This window comes from Mobula hypostoma, chromosome 11 (assembly GCF_963921235.1).
Source record: "Mobula hypostoma chromosome 11, sMobHyp1.1, whole genome shotgun sequence".
NCBI lineage: Eukaryota > Metazoa > Chordata > Chondrichthyes > Myliobatiformes > Myliobatidae > Mobula > Mobula hypostoma.
The window spans coordinates 102,665,861-102,691,822 of NC_086107.1; the positions used below are offsets into that span (position 1 = coordinate 102,665,861).

The window sequence follows — 25,962 nt, forward strand, 5'->3', positions numbered from 1 at the left end:
TTTCATAATTTTATATGTTTCTATAAGATCCCTTCTCATTCTTCTGAATTCCAGCGAGTACAGTCCCGGGCTACTCAATCTCTCCTCATAGTCTAACTCCGTCATCTCTGGAATCAACCTGGTGAACCTCCTCTGCACCACCTACAAAGCCAGTATTTCCTTCTTCAAGTAAGGAGACCAGAACTGCACGCAGTACTCCAGGTGTGATCTCACCAGTACCCTGTACAGTCCTCTTAAATTCAATCCCTCTAGCAATGAAGGTCAGCATCCCATTTGCCTTCTTGATAGTCTGCTGCACCTTTTGTGATTCATGCACGAGCACTTCCAAGTCCCTCTGCACAGCAGCATGCTGCATTTTCCATTTAAATAATAATCTGTTCTTCCGTTTTTCCTTCCAAAGTGGATGACCTGGCATTTTCCAACATTGTGTTCCATCTGCCAGACCCTTGCCCACTCACTTAACCTATCTATATCTCTCTGCAGACTCTCCATATCTCCTACACAATTTGCTTTTCCACTCAATATAGTATCATCAACAAACTTAGATACATTGCACTTGGTCCCCTCTTCCAGATCGTTAATGTAGGGAAGGGTTAGGTTAATCTTCGAGTAGGTTAAAAGGTTGGCACGACATTGTGGGTACTGTGCTGTACTGTTCTATGTTCCGTGTTCTATGATGGAGTCAAAGGCTTTAACAAAGCCGAAGAAGACCACGTAAACTGGCTGGTGATGTTCTCTGTATTTTAGTTGGAGTTGTTACATCAAGAATATGTTCACCATGCCCCCTTGATAAATTAACAGCATTCCTAGTGTCATTTAGCCTCCCACACTTTCTGAGACATTTCTTTCCTCCTCTCTTAAACTTTTATCTCTTGATTTGCTCAGTTCTGATGAAAGGACATTGACTTGAAACTTAAATTCTGTTTCTCTCCCCAGTGAGACTGCAGAATAGTTTCACCATTTTCTGTTTTTAATTCGTTTCCAATTTCACAAAATTTTAACCTTGATTTATCCGTCAACTATTATTTCCGAGATTATCTCTGAGATGATCCAATCATCTGTGGGACTTTGCCTTATCTATATATTGCCAGTAATCTATCCCCATAACCACAGTTCAGATATATTCAAAGCTTTGGAATATTCTGTATTAAAGGGGATAAATATCTGGCTATATTTGTTTTCTCTCTGCATTATTTATTCCACATTTTTTTCTTTCATTTTCGCTATCGTTAACACCTAAACCCTAAATTGTATTAGAAAAGCATTTTTACTCACTTTTTATCCATTTAAATCTCGTTGTTTTTCAATGGATGTTGTATTACAATTCTTCTCATTATGCAATATGATCTGCCTATCCTAATTAAGTCACCACATTCACCAAATTTCCTAAAAACCATTCTATGGGAGATTGATTATGTTCTTAGAAATGTTGTGTACAGCACAACTTCTGACAAAAAAAATTACTTATCAGTACATATCACTATAAATTACAGCGGTAACCATTCTGGCACACAGTTTTGCTGAGTCATTGCCAGTTGCAAATTTCAGCCATTAGGGGTCTCTGTGTAGTGGCTATTTGAGATCTATAATCCTGTATCTGAGAAAGTGTCTTCAGCAACTAACAATGTCACAGCAAAAAACTGATTAATCATTGTGTTTTTGATGCTTTTTTTTTGGCCACAATTGTGTCTTTGTTTTTATAATGCAGATCTGGCTTTGGAGTTTCCACGTGCTCCTGGTCCTGTCACCAATCCCATACCAGCCAGTGATCCGTCAGGCCCTCTTCTCTCAGCTGCCCTCAGTATCCAGCAGTCCCAGGAAGACCCTGCTCCACTTAAAGGTCCAGTCGGCGATGGCGTCTCTCTCTCGGTCCCTGAAACTGCAGATGAATTTGCAGATGGAGAGATCATTGGAGAAGACTTGGACACGTTATTGGATTCTATCGGGGAGGCAAATGAATTTCCGATGGTAAGAGGCAGATGTAGACAAAAGGAAACGTAACTTCCAGTGTTTGGATTGGTCTTGTACTCTGGAGCATTAAAAGTATACCATTGTGTTCCAAATCCAGATTGCAAATCAATCAGTGGTTACCCACCTGTGGTCCACAAACCCCTCGGTTAATGTTTGGGGTCCATGGCATAAAAAAAATGCTGTGAACCCCTGTTCTAAAGGTTGGTGTGAATGCCAGCCCTCCTAGTAAACTGCCGTAACTCTTCTGCATTCTGCCCCGTTCCTGGCCAGTTTTGTTGTACTCACTCTTGGTCTTCTAGTAAGAGATGATTTTACTGTGGGCCAAGTTGTTCAGGGCTTGATAACTATTGACTTGCAGAGTGCCCTTTTGTCCTTTGCTAAGTCATGTCTCAATGCTCCCAACCCCACCCCATATCATCCTCACTGAGGCTGGCCCAGCCACAGGGTACCAGCTTAAGGCAGCATACTGGTAGTAGTAGAGCCAAAGACTTGGGTTTAATCCTGATCCTCAGTGAAGCTTCGTGTGTCGTTTGCACATTGTCTCACTTTGTGGGTTCCACAGGACAGGAACAGCTCTTCAGCCCATTATGTTGTGCCAACCTTTTAACCTACTCCACGATCAAGCTAACCCGCCTACATTTATCTTTCTTTCATCCATACGCCTATCACATCATAGGAGCGCACACATTATAGTACAATAGTCTCTTTTTTTATTATTCCGTACATTATTATTGCACATTATTGGACACTCCAGCCAACTTAGCTCTCCGGGTCATTGAGACACTCAAGCCTCCATACCCCACGACAAGGTTGTGGTCTTCTTGGAGGTTAACAAGCAAGCAGAAATGTATTTCCTTCACCTGAGATAAATGTCATCCAATTGGAGAGAGTGAATGTGACTACTTTGAGAAAGCAAGGTATCCCAGAGAGAGCTTGTAAACACATCATCGAAACATGCCCCAGTATTTCCACGATTGGATGTGAAAGAAATGCAAAGTTAATTTCTTGTTTGTAATGTTTTTTGTATTCTGTCAGTGTAAATCTAATGACATGAAGACTTGCCTTATATGGTTTAATGTTGGGTTAAGGACTATAAGATTGTAAACTGGTGGGTCCTAGCATATTACAGGGATTGGAGATGATATAGGCGAACTTCATGGTGTCATTTGACAGAAGGGATCTATTACTGAAAGTGCACCTGCCTATGGTATCTCAAACCGAAGAGATGACACGCAAGCAGCTTGGGAAAGGGCAGCAGAGGACTGAAACAGGATCGTTTCAGGATTCTACATGGGGAGGAAGAATAGGAGCAGTCAGCAGTAGAGGTAGGTTGAGATTTACAAAGGATGAAGTTTTCAGAGCTAGATTAGGATTTTTTGAGCAGAACAAAGGTGAGGGCCCAGTGGAGACAGGTGCATTGTGTCAATGGCAATTTATACGAACCTATCAAGTGCAGTAGATTCACAGATATTAAGCTTCTTTCATTTGCCTATACCGAAACAAAAATAGTCATGCAGATTAAGCTCAATCTTTGCTTTTACCACCAGTCAGTGTCAGATTGACCAACTGCTTTACATTTCACTCTTGGCTTCCATTGAATGAATGGCATTAGTATCTCAGTTACGAGCAGGCATGGTGAAGTTAAACCACTCTTGCAATTATGGCCACTGGTGACTGATCGTAAGCCCTGGGAAGTTGGCCACTGTTTGTGGAATTTTGACTTCATTGGTCTGTTGGTATTGCCACGGTTCCCCCGTGTGCTTGTGCAACAACAATTGTCTGATCTGCAACACAGTCTGCCACTGGATGGTTCCTGTTGTACTAACAAGATGGTGTGATTGCTTGTTCTTTGTGCAATTGTAGCCAAAACTGCCCGTGGTGAAAATACAGGTACATTTTAAGGTTGTGGTTTTCAGCTGAGTAGTTGGTAGCTAACTTGAACAAACAAAAGAGTAGTAGTGTTTCTACCACTTTAAGGGATTTTTTTTTCTCTGTTCTGCAGCATCAGCTGTGTGAGCACTTCTCGCTCATATCTAAGAAACAGATTTGCTGGCATTGCAGAAGGTCCGGAGGAGGTTTACCCCAATGATCCTGGGAATGAATGGGTTAACATATGAAGAGCATTTGATGTCTCTGGGCCTGTAATTAGTGGAGTTTAGAAGAATGGGGGCAGGTGGGATCTTATTGAAACCAAACGAATATTGAAGGATAGCGTGAATGTGCAAATGATGCTTCCAATAGTAGGAGAGTGTAGGACAGAGGGGACAGCCTCGGTATAGAAAGATGTCCCTTTAGAAAACAGATGAGGAGGAATTTCTTTAGGCAGAGGATAGTGGATCTGTGGAATTCGTGGCTCTGAAGGCAAAGTCATTGGGTATATTTAAAGCGGAGGTTGTTAGTAGAGCTCCAAAGGTTATGGGGAGAAGGCAGGAGAATGGGGTTGAGGGGGAAATAAATCGGCCATGATCAAATGGCGGAGCCAACTGGGAGGGCCAGATGGCCTAAATCTGCTCCTACGTCTCATGGTCTTGCGGTCTTCTCAGGAAGCTGTGTAAACAGAGGCCAAGGCTGAGGGAGCAGACATCTGAAATAGTATGGTGTAAGAACTAATGGAAATAGGATTTGTTCCTGCTGAATACCACTTGTACAGTGGTAACTGATTCAAGCAAGGGTGTGTTTTCCCCACCCATAATTTACCCCGGCCCCCCCCCCCAACCAACCTGCACATCGTTGGGACGTGGTGGGGGTGGGGGAGAATGGAGAGTACATAGTCGAAGGATGCACACAGTCACCTTGAGGACATGCAAGCCACACACACACACACACAGACACACACACACACACACACACACACGGTTTGGTCTCTGGTGCTGTGAGACGGCAGTTTTACAAGCTGTGCCACCTGCTACTTTTTGAGATCATTTTGAGTACCATTGAATGTTGCTGGACGTTTGCTAAGTAGATACTCATGAACTCTATTTACCAGCATTACATGTACAGTTCATTCACAGCATTTTCCTCCCAAACTTAGTGCGTCAGTCTCAAACAACAGGATTGTGAGCTAGTTGACATTTGGCCGGGCAAAACTAGAGCAAATCTACTCTACCAGGTGGGACGTTCTGCTCTGTCCCTCTTAGTTCTGCTGTTTAAATGAGTGAGTGTTAAAAATACACAGATTCTACGGAGGGAAGGAGCATTTTAATATTTTGGATGTGATTCTTTGTCAGAGGTATCAATCTTTTTCCTGCCCTCCCACAGGCCAGATTCCTGAGCACTTACAATAATGGTGCTGTTCTTCCTGGGGCTGGATAACCTTTCAGCTGCTTTCCCAGTGATTCAGTGAACATCCCACTCCCTGTTGACCTTCATCACCCAGGGATCTGTAAACCCATCACCCACAGCCAGAGGAGTTTCCTTGTGCCTAATCTGCAGAGCAGCACCAAAGTTGGAACAGCAGGAAAACCGTGGAGACTTGTGCGGGAGTCTAAGACCAGAGGGCACGGCTCAGGATAGAGAGGGCGTCCTTTTAGAACGGAGATGAGGAGTAATTTCTTCAGTCAGACAGTGGTGAATCTGTGGAATTTGTTGCCACAGGCAGCTAGGGAGGCCACGTCTTTATGTATATTTAAGGCGGAGGTTGATAGATTTTTGATTAGAAACATAGAAAATAGGTGCAGGAGTAGGCCATTCGGCCCTTTGAGCCTGCACCGCCATTCAGTATGATCATGGCTGATCATCCAACTCAGAACCCTGTACCTGCTTTCTCTCCATACCCCCTTATCCCTTTAGTCACAAGGGCCATATCTAACTCCCTCTTAAATATAGCCAATGAACTGGCCTCAACTGTTTCCTGTGGCAGAGAATTCCACAAATTCACCACTCTGTGTGAAGAAGTTTTTCCTCATCTCGGTCCTAAAAGGCTTCCCCTTTATCCTTAAACTGTGACCCCTCGTTCAGTATCCCTTCAAGTCAGGACATGAAGGGATACAGACAGATGGCAGGAGACTGGGACTGAGAGGGAAAACGGATCGGCCATGATGAAATGGTGGAGCAGACTCGATGGGCCAAATGGCCTAATTCTGTCACTACATCTTGTGGTCTTATTAATCCCAAGCTTCGGGATGGGGCATTCAGAAGCACGGACAGTGTCGTAGAGGTTGCCACTGCCGATTTAATCCAGTGCCAGTGAGGTGCACCAGAACTTACTCATTTTGATGTTGGTGTATTATTGTCATGTGTACTGGTTCACTGTGAAGAGCTTTTGTTTATGAGGCATCCAGACAGATCATTCCATATGGGAATACCTGAGTATGCAGGTGACTGCTGTCGTGGAAGAGCTGCCCCGTGATCATTTCTTCACTCTGTTCCACAGACGTCAGTGGCAGGGACTATTCCAACTAACCTACCCGATGATGTGTCCAGGCTACTCGCCGCCTTACCCAGTGGCGCACCAGTGCTTCCACCTGCTGTAAAGGGTGATGTTAGCCCTAAAGTGTCGCTCCCACCAGCCTACTCAATGCTTCCGGTCCAGAAAATGGACACCCTGGACACAATTGGTCCAAGCACAGCTGTGACTAGTTTGGATTCTTTGGATCTACTCCCTGGAACAGAATCTCAGTCTGGTAAGCCTGTTTTCATTCTTGAACTACTGACCACATATTTAGTGGCAAAACGCTTCCGTTTGTTTAAAATCTGCCCCACGAAAGTAACTGAGACTTTTAACGTATCCATTTTACGCAGGGCAACACATTTCACAGCGGATCTATTGGCCTCAGTGGATGTTTCTGCAGATTCACAAAAATGTTGCCAGTGTTGTTCAAAGTCTTATTGGATACCCCATCTGTTATTTATTTATATACACACATACTTTCTCTCTCTCTCTCCTTTTTCTCCCTCTGACTATACCCTTTGCCCATCCTCTGGGCTTTTTTCCCCCTCCCCCTTGTCTTTCTCCCCGGGCCTCCTGTCCCATGATCATCTCATATCCCTTATGCCAATCACCTGTCCAGCTCTTGGCTCCATCCCTCCCCCTCCTGTCTTCTCCTATCATTTCGGATCTTCCCCCTCCCCCTCCCCCTCCCACTTTCAAATCTCTTACTAGCTCTTCCTTCAGTTAGTCCTGATGAAGGGTCTCGGCCCAAAACTTCGACTGTACCTCTTCCTGGAGATGCTGCCTGGCCTGCTGTGTTCACCAGCAACTTTGATGTGTGTTGCTTGGATAAATTACTATTCCCTGGAGAATAGGGAGTTAAGGCGTCGTTCAACCGAGACTTTCAGATTTTGAAAGTAATCCTCCAAGTAGGACGTGCACTTCAAGTCAGAGCCAGACCATTCAAAGGAAAAGTTAGTGGTGAGAAGAGCAGTAAATTGTGGGACCTTCTTCCACAATAGTAAACCTGAGACAGGCTTAAAATTGCTTAACACTGTTGGCGAGTAAAACTCTGTCAAAGTGGTGAAGGTAGGATACAGATGAATCCCATCTCATTGAATGACAAGCAAGTTTGAGACCCCAGTTTGTATGCTTCTAGCTTGAAATATTATTTAGTGCATTCACTCTTCTTCATCTTCATTTCAATCTAGACCAGGGGTTCCCAACCTTTTTTATGCCATGGACCATTAAGCAAGGGGTCCATGGACCATTCAGCAAGGGGTCCATGGACCCCAGGTTGGGAACCCCTGAATTTACTAGCCAGAAACCTTAAGCGAAGATGCTGGAAATGTAAAATACAAACAGAAAATGCTGGAAACACTCAGCAGGTTAAGCAATATCTGTGCAGAGACAAACAGAGTTAATACTTCAGTGTGAAGGTTGCTCCATCAGTTTCGATGAAAGGTCTTTGACCTTCTCCTTCCACAACTGTTACCTGGCCTGCTGAAGTTTCCTGTATTTTCTGACCATTTATTTCACCTGTCCTTCAGCCACACCTCCGACTGGAAGGGATGTCAGAGGACCTCGGCTGTTGTGAGTGTGACGGTTTTCTTTGCTCTTGGAGTCATAGAATGCCACAGCAAAGAAACCGGGCGTTTGGCCTGTCTAGTCTGTGCTGATCTATTCATCTGCCCATTCCCATCAACCTACATCTGGTCCTTAGCCCTTCATGCCTCTCCCTTCCATGTACCTATCCAAATTTCTCTTAAATGTTGAAAGGGGCCCTGCATCCACACCCTCACCACTCTCTGAGTGATGTACCCCCTCATTTATACAACACAGAGTAGGCTTTTCGAGCCGCGTTGACCCAGCAATCCCACGATTTAATCTGGGACAATTTACAGTGACCCATTAACCTGTCAACTGGTACATCTTTGGACTGTGGAGGAAACTGAAGCACCCGGAGGAAACCCACAGGGTCACGGGGAGAAGGTACAAACTCCTTCTGGGCGGCAGTGGGAATTGAACCCTTGGTCGTTGGTCCTGTAAAGCGTTGTGTTAGCCACTAAGTTACTGTGTTGCCCCTTAAACCCTTAAACCATGACTCAGTGGAAAAAAAGCCTGCTTCCATTTAGCTTATCTATGCCCCTCATAATTTTATATACAATTGCAGATGCTGCAGTTCTTCTCTTCGGTAAAGTGTTTGCGACTTTCACTCTCAGGACTGAGACCACTTAATCCCCAGGTCAGGAATTATAGGCCTAAAGCCTACCTCCAGTGCTGGCTGAAGAAACATAGAAACCTACAGCACAATACAGGCCCTTCGGCCCACAAAGCTGTGCCCAACATGTTCTTATTTTAGAAATTATCTCAGGTTACCCATAGCCCTCTATTTTTCTGAGCTCCATGTACCTATCTAGGAGTCTTTTAAAAGACCCTATGGTATTCACCTCCACCACCGTCGCTGGCAGCCCGTTCCATGCACTCATCACTCTCTGCGTAAAAAAACTTATCCCTGACATCTCCTCTGTACCTACTTCCAAGCACCTTAAAACGGTACCTTCTCATGCTAGCCATTTCAGCTCTGGGGAAAAGCCTCTGACTATCCACACAATCAATGCCTCTTATCAACTTACATGCCTCTCTCAGGTCACCTCTCATCCTCTGTCGCTCCAAGGAGAAAAGGCTGAGTTCACTCAACCTATTCTCATAAGCCATGCTCCCCAATCCAGGCAACACCCTTGTAAATCTATTCTGTTATCCTTTCTGTGGTTTCCACATCCTTCCTATGGTGAGGTGACTGAACTGAGCACAGTACTCCAAGTGAGGTCTGACCAGGGTCCTATATAGCTGCAACATTACCTCTCGGCTCCTAAACTCAGTCCCACGATTGATGAAGGCCAATGCACAGAGTCTTAACCACAGAGTCAACCTGCGCGGTAGCTTTGAGTGTCCTATGGACTCGGACCACAATATCTTCCGACCCTCCACACTGCCAAGAGTCTTACCATTAATACTATATTCTGTCATCATATTTGACCTACCAAAATGAATTACCTAACACGGATCTGGGTTGAACTCCATTTGCCACTTCTCAGCCCAGTTTTGCATCCCATCAGTGTCCCACTGTAACCTCTGACAGCCCTCCACACTATCCACAACCTTCACACTATCCATTATCACTATCCTCCACACTATCCACAAGATCTAGTAAAAATTTACAACCTTTTAAGGCTGATAGAATATAACTTTTCCCATTACGATAAATGTAATAAGTCTGACTTAAATGTTGGAGTGTAGGTATAGATCTCTCCTGTACACTTACAAATGCTGCAATGAGTTAGGACTGAACTTCTACAGCTTTAAAATCTGTGCAAAATAATGGTTTTGCACCAGCTACTCGATATTAAGAGTTAAAAACAGTCATGCTGACCTATTTTCACACTAAATCTTGTGACTGAAAAAAGTCAGAAAACGCTACAGATGAAGGAAATCTGAAATACAAATGGAAAATGCCAAAAAATACAAAAATAAGAGTGAAGAAGAACTTTAGCTTCGTAGCACAGCTTCATTTGTTCTGATAGGTTGAATGAAGAGCAGTGAGCAGAAGCTTATGCAGTGCAAATACTGGCACTTATCTTTGGTTCTAGATAGTCTGTTAATTTTAGAGTAAATTTTGTTCAGGGTTATGATAGAGAGAATGAGTATCAGTTTTTCAGGAGCTCAAGATAAATAATGACGATCATTTTTGTGCCTCACCAGTATCAAGACCAATGACACCAAACAACAACAAGGGCGTATCAAGCAGCTTCCCTTTGGTGAGTCCCTTATGTTCATTACACCTTCTTTATTGCAGTTCGACTTATGTTTAGTCCAGGGAGCATATTGGTCCTGAAAACCTTTGATTGAATTAATTGTCACAAGCCTTTCCATCAGTTGCCTCCACGCATTTTACCGAAGTCTCTGAGCTGCGATTCAATCCTTTTGCGACCTTGATGAGCAAGGATGGAGGCCATGCCCAGATTTTGAAAGTGAGACAATCTCAGTCCGTTCTCACCTGGTCGCCATTCTACCTGCTTTCTGGCAAAAGGCAGTAGGTAATAGTCAGGGGCCACTGAGGTTCAAAGATCAAGCGATTCAGATTAATTCAGTTTTGGCGATGGGCATTTATTGAATGGGTGGTGATGGTACTTTCTTGTAACTCTGTGGTCATTGTTCTCCCACAGTGCTGTTGGGTTATAGTTCCAGTATTTAGACTTGGTAATGATCAATGGACAGCAAGTTTTTTAAAGCAAAATGCTGGAGGAACTCAAAAGGGTCAGGCATCATCCACTCTGTATCTCAATAAATAAATCTGTGGAAATGAATAAACAATTGATGCTTCAGTCTGAGACCTTTCACCAGGACTGGAAAGGAAGGGGGCAGGTCAAAGTAAGGGGTATTTTCATTTGATTTGATTTATTACTCTTCCAATTATTTCTTTTCGAAGTTTTAGATTTGATCAGAAAGTCGTATCCTCAGAATGGACTACCCAGTCCCCGTTTTTCCCCCTCTTTTCTTATAGTGTAGTGTTTTTTTTCTTCTCCTTTAAAAAATTGTAAGTTTTTTTTCTCTCCCTATGAATTGATAAGAGGAGAATTAGTTGTCTTTATTATATATTACGCATTTGCTTAATACTATGTATGATTTTGATAATGTCTATTTCACTTTCTGTTTGTATTGTTATTGATAATTATATTTGAGAAAATTCTCCTCTTGTTTGTATATATGCCCTTTCTAAATCAATAAAAAGATTAATAAAGGAAGAATGAATGTAGTTTAAAATAAAAAAAAGAAGCTGGGGGAGTAGAAGAGATACAAGTGAGAAGGTGATAGGTGAAGACGAATGAGGGAGGGGGGATGAAGTAAGAAGCTGGGAAGTGGAGAAGGAATCTGACAGGAGAGGAGAGTGGACCATGAGTGAAGGGGAAGGAGGGGGAGGTGATTATGCAGGTGAGGAGAAGACAAGGGCCAGAGTGGGGAAATGAAGAGCGGGGAGGGAGAAATTTTCAGCTTTCCACACCTGATGGAAATTGGTAGTGAAGGATTGGGGTGGATTTGCTGTCAGAGTCCACCTAAGTAAGAGTCATGGTCACCATCCAGACCCTGCTGTCTTCTCATTGGGCAGGAAGTGCAGGAGCCTTGGGTCCCACTCCCCCAAGTTCTGGAACAGTTATCACCCCTCAACTGCCAGGCTCCTGAATCAGAGTGGATAACTTCATTCACCTCAACTCTGAACTGAAATCACAACCTATGCACTTGCTTTCAAGGACTCCACAACTCACGTTCTCATTAGTTAGTTATTTATTATGTTGTTTTATCTTTTTATATTTTGCACATTGGTTGTTTGTGCATCTCTGTTTGTGTGTTGTTTTTCATTGATTCTATTGTGTCTCTTTGTATTTACTGTGAATGCCCGCAAGAAAATTAATCACAAGGTAGCGTGCGGTGACATGTATGTACTTTGGTAATAAAATTTACTATGTACTTTGTACAATGTGAGCCATCAGACAACAGTAGTCTGCAGGAGAGTGTAAGGAGATCCAGAATTTTGCTCCTTCCTAACGATCACCCCCTCTTTCTGCGTCAGGTTAAGCAAGTGAACTGCCTGCCTGCATCAACCCACCCTGCGGCTCTACTTGGATTAGTGCAAAGAGGCAGTGAAGCAACCCCGTCGCCGTTGACAAAGAACCCACTCAGCGATACGCACAATCTGCGCCAGGCCTGCTCCACCTGCTTCGTAAAATCAGGTAAAGAAAGCGCTGTGGCTAGATTCCTGATGCTCAACATTGGGCCTGCTGGTTGATGGGCTGCTAACAGTCAGCGGATCGTAGAGTCACAGAAAAGTACAGCACAGAGACAGCTCATCTAACCCGTGCCAAAGCATTTAAACCGTCTAGTCCCATCAAACTGCATCCAGACCACAGACCTCCACACCCCTCCCATCATGTACCTATTCAAACTTCTCTTAAAAGTTGAAATTGAGCTTGCATGCACCACTTGCACTGGCAGCTCATTCCACACTCTCTCCATCCTCTGGGTGAAGAAGTTTCCCCTTAAACTTTTCACCTTTCACGCTTAACCCATCACCTAGTTGTAGCCCCTCCCGAACCTCAGTCTAAAAATCCTGCTTGTGGGTACTCTGTCTATACCCCTCATAATTTTGTATACCTCCATCAATCTTCCAAGGAATGAAGTCCGAACCTACTCAATCTTTCCATATAACTCAGGTCCTCCAGTTCCAGAAACATACTTGTAAATTTCCTCTGTACTCTTTCATCCTTATTTACATTCTTATGAGATCTTATGATGATAGGTCTGATTGCCTGTCATTTCCAAGACATGAAGCATGTACATACTGCTGGGCTGCAGGGTACAGCTCTGGCTGTAAGGTTGGGATTCAATTCCCACTGCTGTCTGTAAGAAGCTTATATGTTCTCCAAGTGACCACACGGGTTTCCTCCACATACTCTGGTTTCCCCTCTCACTCCAAAGGCGTACGGGTTAGGGTTAGTGTTAGTGAGAATCAGAATCAGGTTTAATATCTCCGGCATATGTTGTGAAACTTGTTGCTTTTTCTTGCCCTTTCTGAAGTCCGCAATCAGTTCTTTGGTCTTAACTAACATTGAGTGCAAGGCTGTTGCTATGACATCACTCAACTAGCTGACCCATCTTGCTCCTGTACGCCTTCTTGTCACCGTCTCAAATTTGGCCAACAAGAGCTGTGTCATCAGCAAACTTATAGATGGCATTTGAGCGGTGCCTAGCTACACAGTCATGGGTGTAGAGAGAGTAAAGCAGTGGGTTAAGTGCACGTCCCTGAGGTGTGCCAGTGTTGATTGTCAGCAAAGTGGAGATGTTATTTCTGATCCGCACAGACTAAGATCTTCCGGTGAAGAAGTCAAGGATCCATTTGCAGAGGGACGTACATAGGCCCAAGTTTTGGAGCTTTTCAATCAGAGCTGTAGGAATGATTGTGTTAAACACTGAGATATAGTCAATAAACAGCATCCTGGCATAAGTATTAGTGAATTGTGAACATGCAGTGTTGGTGCCAGAAGTACGGTGTTCACTTGCCCGACACAATCCTCGCTGATTTGATGCAAACAACGCATTTCACTGTGTGCTTCAATGTACCTGTGAAAAATAAAACTAATTTTTATCTGATAGGACAATAAACTCAGCACTATCCAATATTCGGTAGCAATGTACTACAGGTGACTATGCTAACGAGTGGGGGAAAAATAAGTGGAGTTGTCATTATTGAAGAGAGGGGAATTCTGACTTGCTCCACAGTAGGGTTTTGCTGTTTTTTTCAAAATGTACTGCATTTAATATTGGTTTCACTGGTAGTACAGGTGGACACTAACTAGTTTTCCTCAGAAAGGATTACTCTTGTCTAATATCCATTAATCACAGATGGCAGTATTAGCTGAGAAACACCAGGCATCCATTAGGCAATGGAGGGAATCATAGAGGTGAGTGTGAAAAACTGATGGTGTTGCAACTCAAGTAGCTAACGAGCTGCATTTGTAGTTGCCTAGACTCTGACCCGCTTTTAGGGTCTTATGCCATTTCATTGAAGCCCAGTGGTATAGTTCCTCATCTACTGACTAGACATGTTACAGGCTCGGAGCTCGACATTGGATCAACGATGTCATATAACCGGCCTTTCCAGGTTGGTGTCAGAACTGTACAGTCTTGGTACATAGACATCAATCTCTAACCTTAACCCTGTTTTTCTTTCTGTACAGATTCTGCCTAACCTGCTGGGTATTTGTCTGTTTTACATGTTTCAGCAAATGCTGTGTTTTATGTCCCACACATCCCACATTTTTTGTTTCTTTCTCTCTGCATTCACGTTCATCTCCCTGTATTTCCAGCCTGTCAGGACAGACCAGTTGTAGTCAGCAAGCCTTTTTCACCTTCTCTCAGCGCCATCTGTGTCATTAAGCTTCCCTTGGCCTCCACCTTTCTGCAGACATTCCCTTTGTTCTCTCCACCTCTCTCCTTCCTCTGCAACTTTAAACATGTTTGTTTTCTAACATTTGCAAGTTCAAATCTCTCATTCCCCCCGTACAGATGCTGCCTGATCTGCTGAGTTATTTTGGCATTTTCTGTTCATCTTTGATCACCTCTATTTTGGGTCAGCAGATGGTGCTACGTTGGACTGCATTCTGATGCCAGGAGTAGTCCCACATACCTGGAAGAGAATGAAAGCTTCACCAAAAAAAAAATGATGCAGTTTATATCAACTAGGAGAGACCGAATTAGAAGTGGTTGATACTCTTTGGAATTATATAAAAAGATGAGAGTGAGGCAGCACAGTAGTGTAGTGGTTAGCACAACGCTTTGATGTACAGGCAACCCAGGGTCAATTCCCGTCACTGCCTGTAAGGAGTTTGTACGTTCTCCCCGTTACCGCCTGGGTTTCCTCCGGGTGCTCCGGTTTCCTCCCACAGTCCAAAGACGTACCGGTTGGTAGGTTAATTGGTCATTGTCAATTGTCCCGTGACTAGGCTAGGGTTAAACTGAGGCGTTGCTGGGCAGCGTGACTCGAAGGGCTGAAAAGACCTATTCCACGCTGTATCTCAATAAAAAATTAAAATATGTTTTTTAAGTGTTTGAAATTCCCGAGAGTTAGATGGTGTACCTGAGAGTTGGATGGTGAAAGGTTTTTTTCCTCTCTCTAGCTGAAGAGTCCAGAACCAGGAAATGGTGAACCTAAGGGATGGGGCACGTGTGACTGAGATGAGATGATTTTCACTTGGTAGGCTGAGGATCATTCTCAACCCTAGAGGGCTGAAAATGATCGGTTCAAGGCTGAAGTACTTAGATTCCTGGACACACAAGGGTTAGGGAGACATGAATCCTTGAGGAAAACTGGATGAGATGCAGTTTTTTTTTATCTATGATTTTATTTGAAAGATGATGCGTGTTTTATATGGTTTACCTGTCTTCCCATTCCCAATGTTTTAAAATCCATTTGTTTGTACCAGTTTCCCGACCTTGTCCTATTACGCCAACTTTGGTCTAATTACGTTTTTTTCTCCCCGTGTGTTTTGTCTTTTTTTAGGAGCTAAGGCATTAGATTTCACTTATAACCCTGACCTAGATCATAAATGTAAAAAAGATCTTTTGATTGGAAGACTGAACAATTCAACGGACTCACGATGGAAGAAAATCAGGCCCAGACCTACCCGGAATAATTATGGAGGACCATACTACTTGTGTAACGGTATGGTCGGGCACGTAATTCCATTCTACTTATAAGGGAGACCTAAACCAGCGGTTGTACATATGCAGTATACAACAGTAACTTATAAATGCAAAACTGAAATGAAATAGTTTAAATAAGAATTGGCTGCTGCTGGAATAATTCTGTTGAACAGTGTGGAGAAGTGTACGGTCATACTCTTTGGTAGAAGGAATGAAAGCATAGATTATTTTTAAACGAGGAACAAATTCCTAAAGTGCAAAGGGTTTTGGGAGTCCTTATGCAGGATTCCCTAAAGGTTAAGTTGCTGGTTGAGTTGGGAGTAGGGAAAGCAAATGGAATGTTAGCATTCACTTCGAGAGGACTAGGATAGGAAAACAAGGATGTAATACTGAGGCTTTATAAGGCATTGGTCAGACCATATTTGGAGTACTGTGAGCAGTTTTGGCCCCCGTATCTAGGAAAGGATGTGCTGACATTGGAAAGAGTCCTCTGGAGGTTTACAAGAATAACTCTGGGAAATGAAAGGGTTAACATATGAAGAGTGTTTGTTGGTTCTGGGCCTGTACTTGCTGGAGTTTAGAAGAATGAAGAGGGATCTCATTGAAACCTCCAAATATTAAAAGGCCTAGATACAATCCAGGATAAGTCTAGGACCAGTAGGTTCAGCCTCTGAATAGGAAGATGTCCCTTTAGAGCAGAGATGAGGAGGGATTTCTTTAGCCAGAGGTTGAGAAATCTGTTGAGTTCATTGCCATAGACAGCTGTGGAGGCCAAGACTTTGGGTATAATTAAAGTGGAGGTTGATAGTATTGTGTATTTGATATTTCAGTCATACTTGAGTAATCTTTTATATATAGTTTGATTAAGTATTTTTGTTTGTTTAAACAAAATTAATTACAGGTTATACATCATCACGCTACCATGTGATGTGTGCGTGCCCCACTTAAAATAAAGAAGATAGACTCGTTTCTGCAGACTCTCATGCCTTCCCTTGAATTAGTTCAATGTTTTGAAGTTACAAAAGATAACAAGTAGCTTCTTGGTTAATCAGGGCATCAAATGTTATGGGGTGAAAGCAGGCGAATGGGCTTGGGTGTGATAATAAATCAGCCACAATCGAATGGTGGAGCAAACTCGATGGGCTGAATGGCCTAATTATGCTCCTATGTCTTATGACCTTAAGACAATGCTTTAAGAAGAAGTTGGATCACTGTTCTGTATTAACTCAACTGTCTTTGCTGAACCAAGCTCAGAGTTCGTGGTAGGAAGACGATAGAAATTTAAGAAAGGCCCAGGGAGTGTTTCTGGCTCAACAAAAATCCACAGGTGTGTGGATGTGTGAGAGGCAGAATCCACTAATTATTGTTGTAAAAGTGGTATTGAAAAACACAAGATGCTGGGAATGCACAACAGGTTAGGAGGCATCTGTGGGGAGAGAGAGAGAGAGGGTTAATATTTCAAGTCCATGATGTTAAGAAATACCCAGCCTACTGAATATCTGCAGCACACATAAAATTTGCTGGTGAACGCAGCAGGCCAGGCAGCATCTCTAGGAAGAGGTGCAGTCGACGTTTCAGGCCGAGACCCTTCGTCAGGAAACGTCGACTGCACCTCTTCCTAGAAATGCTGCCTGGCCTGCTGCGTTCACCAGCAACTTTTATGTGCATTGCTTGAATTTCCAGCATCTGCAGAATTCCTGTTCTTTGTGTTTTTGAATATCTGCAGTGTTGTCTGCTAATGAAGTACTATTGATTTGCGGTTCCTGTTCTGTTTTTGGAAGGTTGGTAGTCAATTTGCCACCCACAATCTGCAATATGATTATAACCACATAATTTGCTGTATTTGTATATAGTGAAGATAAATATTAACGAGGATGCTTAAGGAGAGAATCCCCACCCCCTTTACAAATAGTGCTATGGGATCTTTTTATGGGAGTAGACGGCACATTATTTCAACATCTTTGCCCAAAGGTACACCCTCCATGCACTGTTTTTTGTGCTGGTCTGGTGCAGGACTTAAACCTTCTGATTCAGAAGCAGGAGCTAACTCGCTTTGTCACAGCTGATACCTCCAAATAGAGTCATAGAGCCACACAGCATGGAAAACAAGCCATTCAGTCCAACTCGTCCATCCTAGCCAAATTGTCCAACTGAGCTAGTCCCGTTAACCTGCATTTGGCCCCTCCTCAAACTGTCCCTTTCCATTCACCTGTCCAAATCTCATAATTGTACCCATTTCTACCACTTCCTTTGTGGAAAAGACTAGAGCAATTGAAGTCTTTTTTTGCTGATGAATGCCATCAGAACTTGTAAGGATCAATATTTATTCTGCAGAATGATGTAAGTATACACATCCATACTCTGGTCATTCTACAGGTGCACTTAGAGAGCATCCTAACAAGCTGCATCACTGCTTAGTAAGGAACCTGCATCGCGGCAGTCAGGAAGACTCTACAACGGGTAGAGCCCAACACCAGCACCACCCTACCCGCCATCAAAGACATATATACAGAAAAGCGCTGGAAGAGGCCCAGTAACAACATGAAGGATCCCACCCACCCTGCTCATGGACTGTTTGTCCCACTCCCATCATGGAGGAAGCTACGTAGCATCCACACCAGGACCTCTAGACTCCAAAAACCAGTTACCTTCCCCAAGCAGTAAGACTGATCAACACCTCCACTCACTAACTCCACCAAGACTTTATTATTTCCCATCAGTCACTTCATGTACAGTCTAGCGTCACTTTACAGACATAAAAGCTATGTAGATACAGTACATAAGCTATCTTATGTACTTATATTTATGATGTGTTATTATTATTGTAGAAATTTATTTTTCCTCAGCTCAAGCTGGTAAAAATCTGAAGTATTGAAGCACACTCATTTCTCCATTGCTATGTTCCCCGTTGCTTGGAACTCTCAGTGAGCCGTGTTCTTCCCTGTCATTTCTGTAACCTGCTCTGGTCTTTTTGTGTTTCCCTAATTTTAATAGACTATTCTAGTGGTGTTTAGTATTGTGGCATTCTGAAGATTTACATAGATATTGCTGAGTAATCCTAATTGTTTAATACTATTGTGTAGTGACTTTGGAATGATACCTGTTGTAGACATTACCATCAGGACAATATATACCCTGTTCATATTTCATAGTCTTACAATTTCCTCTTTTAATTGTGCATATTTCTGGTGTTTTTCACTTCTTGATTTCTGTAAGTTATGTGTGTTTGGAATGGCCATATCTACTGAGTAAGTTGTCCTTGCCTGTCTATTCTTTATGGTTATTATTTGTGCTGCATCAGATCCAGAGTAACGATGATTTTGTTCTTCTTACATTTGTGTACAGGAAACAACATTAAACAATCTTGAATCTTCTGAGAGAGTTGTGGTGTTCAATGGTTTTCACAACAGGATAGATTATCAATACCCACTGATAATGTGCTAACCTGTAGAGTAGTGACTTGAGAATGTACTGGTTGCAGAAGTTAATCCCTTTTGGGAATAGAGATGGGTAAATTGACGGAAAGCGGGAAAAGGGTGACAGATCATAGTGTGAAACATAATCAATTCATGAAGATGTTCTCAATTTTTTTTACTTGCAGATATAGTGAGTAAGGGGGAATGCAAGTTTGGAGATCGCTGTACGTTTGCGTACAGTCAGGAGGAGATAGATGTTTGGACACTGGAGCGTAAAGGGGCAATAAACCGCGAGCTACTCTTCGATCCACTTGGGGGTGATACCAGATGCAGCCTCACGGTAGCTAAGCTGCTGAAGGAACATCTTGGCCACTTTATGTACCTTTGTGAGGTGAGATACCGTAGCACAAGTGCATGCCTCTTAATGCCAACATCTCTTTGCTCTATTTCAATTAACGCAACACCTCAATGTTATGTTCCCTGTGGCTTGGATCTCTCAGTGAGCCCTATTTATCTCTGTAACCTGCTCTGGTCTTTTTGTGCGTCCCTGATTTTAATATTTCCCAATGTTTCCAACTCCCATGGCTTGGAGCTATAAAAACTTCCCCCTAAAGCTCTGCCTGTCTACCTTTCTCTTTTTCTATCTCACTTCAGCTGCAATGCTCATTAAAATATACCTTCCTGATGAGGTTTATCTATCCTGGTACTTCCTTCTTTGGTGTCTTAAGTGTATTCATTAGTAATAATCATGATCATTACTTTGCTATGTAAGTGGTGCCTAATAAATACAAGTTGTTACTGGTTCACTTGTCAGTCCATTACCAAATATAGAGCACCGAACATTCAACCTATTCTACCAGTTTTTAACTATACACTCTTCTTCCTTTTATTATCTAACTTTTGCCTTTTCCCTCATGTATTTGTGTAGCTTTCCCCTTAAATAAATAGTGCCAGTTGGCACTGTATATATCATATCAAAAACTTTTGTGTCTAAACACCAAGCACAAAGCAGTCATAATCGGGCTTGCGTTCCCAAGCCACACGCACAAAGGGAGCTGGAGGAACTCGGCAGGTCAGACGGCATCTACGGAGGGAAATGGACAGTCAACGTTTTGGGTCGGGACCCTTCATCACTGAAGCAGCGCCATAGGACCCTTCACCGCCGACCTGAAATGTCAACTGTCCATTTTCCTCCATAACCCGCTGTGTTCCTCCAGCACAGTTTGTGTGTTGCTACAGGTCTCCAGTATCTGCAGTCTTTTGTGTTTTCATTCCTAATACTGCCTTCTTTTTATTGTGACTTTAGAATGTGCTCAGAACATCTCTCCATCCCTGGCATTCCCTGCCATAAGGGTGGATGCTGAGTGAATGAGTATATTAGGGGCTGAGACTCATAGGTTTTCAGACACTACGGAGATACTGTTAGGACTTCCTCTGTTAGCGTACAGACACACTAATTCTCATCGGGACCATAAATGCCACGTGGGCTATTGCTGCAGGTGATAGGTTAATGTGACGTACATTTTATGTAGTACCAGCTTTGGGAGAAGTGGGGCTTTTTGAAGCAATTCTAGTGGCATAGAGATGAAATCTCCATGGCAGCTCCAGTACCATATAGATTGTGTGTAAGCATGAGGAAGTTGGTAGATGCTGGAAATCCAAAGCAACACGGGGGGGCGATCTCAGCAGGTCAGGCAGCAGCTATGGAGATTAATGTTTCAGGCCAAGACCCTTCTTCAGGACTGGAAAGGAAGGGGGAGGACGCCAGAATAAAAGGGTGAAGGGGAGGGGAAGGAGGCCAGCTGGAAGGTGAGAGGTGAAGCCAGGTGGGTGGGAAAGGTAAAGGGCTGGAGAAGAAAGAATCTAATAGGAGAAGAGAGTGGACTATGGGAGAAAGGGAAGGAGGAGAGGATGCAGAGGGTAGGGATAGGCAGGCGAGAAGAGGCAAAAGGCTAGAGTGGGGATTAAAGAAGAGGGGGAAAGAAATTACCGGCAGGAGATAATGTGTATCCATGTTCATTCCAGATCTGGACTGCAGCTGGTAAATTGTTAACAGTTACAGTGATGCCCACGTCTGTGTTTACTGGATTTTTCCACAGTGACTATTTCCTCATTCCTCAAATCAGTGATGCAAAATTTAAAGGCACCAAGTCCTGTGTGTATCTCCATTTTAATTGTGTTTATCTGTTCCAAATCCATTCCTCCTCTCACCTCAATCTCTGATGCTCATGTTTGCTTTCTGTTGCAGGAATGTTTTGATAGCAAACCCAGGTTAATAAGCAAGAAGATGAAGGATGATGCTTCTTTCTGTTCCAATCCAGAAGTTAAGCACAACTTTGAGGAGAACAAGTGAGTACGCAGCACCTCGATGGAGGGAATCAGTGGGCAAACGATTTCAGTGTTAATCCTGCATACTGAGGGAATCCTCATTTGTGCTGAGTAAATTGGCGGCAGTCAGTCAGTTTTGAAGGGCCACCAGTAACGTCAGTACTCCCACGAGCTAGGACAGTGAAACGAATCACCCTGGCTTCCTGTTCCTTAACACTTAGATTCTTCCTAGAAGGTGTGTGCATGGTGAAACTGAGGAAGGGACAACTCTTAGTTGTGATACCAACTGTGATTATAGCTTGTTGCTTGTTCCTGCTCTCCGCCCAACTCAAACCGTGAAGTATTAGTTATCTGGGCAGAGTGTTGGAGCCAATCACACAAGGGAAATAGACAGAAAGTATTCTCTAATGTTGATGGATTTTTGTTTGAAAAGATGGAAATATACACAGGATTTGCTAGCTTTAAATTTTGCATCGCTGATTTGCGGAATGGGGAAATAGTCACCGTGGGAAAAATCCAGTAAACTCAGACGTGGGCATCACTGTAACTGTTAACAATTTACCAGCTGCAGTCCAGATCTGGAATGAACATGGATACACATTATCTCCTGCCGGTAATTTCTTTCCCCCTCTTCTTTATTCCCCACTCTGGCCTTCTGCCTCTTCTCGCCTGCCTATCCCTACCCTCTGCATCCTCTCCTCCTTCCCTTTCTCCTGTGGTCCACTGGCCTCTCAGATTCCTTCTTCTCCAGCCCTTTACCTTCCCACCTACTTGGCTTCACCTATCACCTTCCAGCTGGTCCCCTTCCCCTCTCCCTCACCTTTTCATCCTGGCGTCCTCCCCCTTCCTTTCCAGTCCTGACAAAGGGTACCGGCCCAAAACATCAACTGTTGATGGGGTTATTAAGAGATGCAGAACAAAAGTGAGTAGATAGTTAAATTAGCCACCATCTATTAGAATCATCTCAAGGGCTTCAATGGAAAAAAGGAAGTTGTTGAACTAAGAAAGTTTTACCCAGCAGGTAATGGCAAAGGTATAAAATGGCAAGGCAGATAGATCACTTGCTAACTCTCAGATTACACGACTGAGAGAGAAGATTAAGAGGATAATGAATTAAGTTGGTATTAGAAACGCGAGAAAGTCGGCAGATACTGGAAATCCAAATGGAATGCACAAAATGCGGGAGGAACTCAGCAGGTCAGGCAACGTCTGTGGAAATGAATGGACAGGCAATGTCTCAGGCCAAGACCCCTCTTCAGGACTGAGAAGGAAGTGGGAAGATGCAAGAGTGAAGAGGTTGGGGGAAGTGAAGGAGGCTAGCTGGAGGGTGATGGGTGAAGCCAGGTGGGTAGGAAAGAAGGAATCTGATAGGAGAGGAGAGTGGATCATAGGAGAAAGGGAAGGAGGAGGGTATTAATATTGGTTTATTATTGACACTGAGATGCAGTACAAAGCTTTTTTTTCCCCTGCCATCCAAACAGATCGTTTCATAAATAAGTACATTGAGGTAGTGAAAAGAAAACCATGTAGAATATCTTGTTGCAGTTACAAATAAAATGTGTAGCAGGTAGACAGATAAAGTACAAGGGACTAGAAGTTTGAGTTCATCTTTCAGTGTGTGAAAGGTCCATTCAAGAGTGTGACAATGGTGGGACAGAAGCTGTTGTGGAGTCTGGTGGCTCTTGCCCTCAAGCTTTTGTATCTTCTGTTCGACAGGAGAGGGGAGAATAGACTATGACCAAGGTGGGAGGCATCCTTGATTATGTTGCTTTCCTGAGGCAGCGGGACGTGTAGATGGAGTCAATGAACAGGAATTGTAAATGTTACTCTTAACTTTTGAGTGCTTGCTTTTCATTTACTCCCCGTGGTTCTCCCCGAGGTGCCTGGTCCACATGTTGCGGGCCATGACTGTGAAGTACTCCAAGATTCGTCAGTTCCAGGACCACTGCCAGTTTGATGTGTGCCGTCACGAGGTGCGCTATGGGTGTCTGCGGGAGGATAGCTGTAACTTCGCTCACAGTCTCATTGAGCTCAAGGTCTGGGTGATGCAGCAAAGTTCAGGTACACCTGAGGAAACCATGCTGTCTTTTCTTTTCAGCGTATCCACATTAAAACTTTGAACATACTTACGGCAAGTTCACAGAGCTGTAAGATGGTCAGTACCACCTAATTTCCATGACTTGGACTGGAAATGTACAGTGACTGTTGACCCGAATACCTCTCCTGCTAAACTCTAATCATCCTTTGCTTTATTCGCTCTGCAAATATATATTTTTAAAATTGCAGCTACTGAAATCAAAACCAGAAAATGCTGTAAACACTCAACAGGTCAGGCAGCATCCATGGAAAGGGAGAGGACCTTTGTTAGAGGAGAACTCAACTCTGTTTTAAATGGTTAACATTGTTTTACTTCAACAGCAGCTAGGCTGTACATTTTTGTACTCCTCATCATCGTCATTATTATGTGTCGTGTCATATGAAGTGGTCTAGTCCATGATTGTTCTGAAAATTTTTTTACTCAAGTGGTTTACCATTGCCTTCTTCTGGGCAAGGTCTTCACAAGATGGGTGACTCCAGCCATTATCAATACTCGTCAAAGATTGTCTGTCTGGTGTCAGTGGTCACATAACCAGGACTTGTGATATGCACCAGCTGTTCATATGACCATGCGCCACCTAGTGACTCTGAGCGGGGGACTAAGCAGGTGCTACACCTTGCCCAAGGGTGACCTACAGGCTAGCGGAGGGAAGGAGCACCTTACACCTCCTTTGGTAGAGATGTATCTCCACCCTGCCACCTGATTTTGAGTGTAAAAAGTATAAGTCATACCCCAGAGCAAACTTTCTGCCTTTGCTTGAAGTATTGTTTCAGTTCCCCATTTCTAAAAACCCATCTGGGAACTGCATTGTGAATTGGGAATTCTAGGCTTCCTCCTAACTTGTATGGTATAGGCAGTTCTTCTCTCCACCTCCCTGGGCAACATAACCTGCGAGGAAATGAATCAACTCATTGAGCTGAAGCTGCAAGGACAGTAGACCTGGGAGTCAACTGCATGATGCACATTAGGGACAGAGTCAACTGGAGTTTGTCACAAACCAGCTTATCTGTAAAAACCTTTCCTGGAATGTACAATGATAGGGTGCAGCCTGCTGTGCTGATTCCCTAGTATACAGCTTATTGACCAGTCCCTTGTATTCGGATGGATAGTTCAAGGTTGTTTATTGTTATTCTTCAATACACAGGTGTAAAGGAAAAAGAAAATGATTATTACTCCAGATCCGATGCAGCATAAAAACACACAGAAAATATAAATATAAAAGCAATATTATAAAACACAATGTATAAGTATTTGTTTAATGTGGCCGTGTAAGATTAGCTTACATGCACAGGCTAATTGGACGTGCATAAAGTACGCTAGGTGTAGGAGTAAACCAATCACAAACAAGAGAAAATCTGCAGACGCTGCAACTCCGAGCAACACACACAAAATGCTGGAGGGACTCAGCAGGCCAGGCAGCATCTAGGAAAATAGTGCAGTCGACATTTCGGGCTGAAACATTGACTACTATCTTCTTAGATGCTGCCTGGCCCGCTGAGTTCCTCCAGCATTTTGTGTGTGTTGTGAGGTGCAGGAGTATCTGAACACAGGGTGACTCTGACAGGAAATGATAAAGTGATAAGGTGGCTCTGGGCAAGAGGAACTCTCCGAGGTGGCAGCAGGGCGTATGAAAACACAGTCGGACAGTTACTCTGGCACATACCCCCTTCTCATTACTCCCCTCAGGAAAGAGGTACTGGATCTTAAAGATGCACACTCAGTGTTTCAGGATGCCTTGCAACTGTCCTGCTGCCACAAAACAAATTTTATGACATATATGAGTAATATAAACCTGATTACGTGTGCAATCGCAGTGATTCTGTAACCCTCATGAGGTGTGGTGCGTAAGTGTACAGTCATAGTGCTCCAGAGTTGGAGGGTGCTAGGGGGCTGTGTAGAAGGTTGGATGATGTAGTGGTGGGCAGAGTGTCAATAGTGTGGACGTCCATGCTGCCAGTCTTGACCTGAAGAAGCTTCGTCATTTGGGAGTGTACGTATCAGTTCTCATTGAGGAGACCAGCTGAAGCAGCTTCAAGTTCTGGGAGTCATCATCTCAGAGGGTCTACCCTGAGCTCAGCATATAGATGCAATCACTAAGAGGGCACATCAGCAGCTTTATTTCATGGGGAGTTTTGCGAGATTTGGTGCGCCACTGAATTTCTACATGGAGGGCGTTCCGATTGGTCACATCACTATCGGGTATAGAGGCTCCAATGTACGGGATCGAAAGAGGCTACAGAAGGTTGTAAGCTCAGCCAGCTCTATCACGGGCACGAGCCTCCCCACATTCGAAGACATCTTCAAAGGGCAGTGTCTCAAGAAGGTGGCATCCATCAGAGGTTTCAAAGATACATGTAATGTCAGGGAAATGTATACAATACACATCCTGAAATTCTTTTTCTTCACAACCATCCACAAAAACAGAGGAGTGCCCCAAAGCATCGGCACCCACCACTTAGCACTCAAGCGCGCAGCAAAGCATCTATAATGACACAGACTTGCAGTACCCCAAAGACTTACTC

The 25,962-nt window shown here is 43.5% G+C and overlaps 1 protein-coding gene across 1 annotated transcript in view; it reads left to right on the forward strand.

Moving 5' to 3' along the window:
- zc3h7bb (zinc finger CCCH-type containing 7Bb) overlaps window positions 1-25,962 on the forward strand; it is a 102,964-nt gene that overhangs the window by 42,757 nt on the left and 34,245 nt on the right. Inside the window, exons 9-16 of the mRNA XM_063062708.1 lie at window positions 1,709-1,968; window positions 6,344-6,593; window positions 10,103-10,158; window positions 11,970-12,129; window positions 15,456-15,617; window positions 19,200-19,405; window positions 21,263-21,363; window positions 23,222-23,403. Of these exons, the coding sequence (XP_062918778.1) occupies window positions 1,709-1,968; window positions 6,344-6,593; window positions 10,103-10,158; window positions 11,970-12,129; window positions 15,456-15,617; window positions 19,200-19,405; window positions 21,263-21,363; window positions 23,222-23,403 (1,377 nt within the window). The remainder of the gene's footprint in view (window positions 1-1,708; window positions 1,969-6,343; window positions 6,594-10,102; window positions 10,159-11,969; window positions 12,130-15,455; window positions 15,618-19,199; window positions 19,406-21,262; window positions 21,364-23,221; window positions 23,404-25,962) is intronic.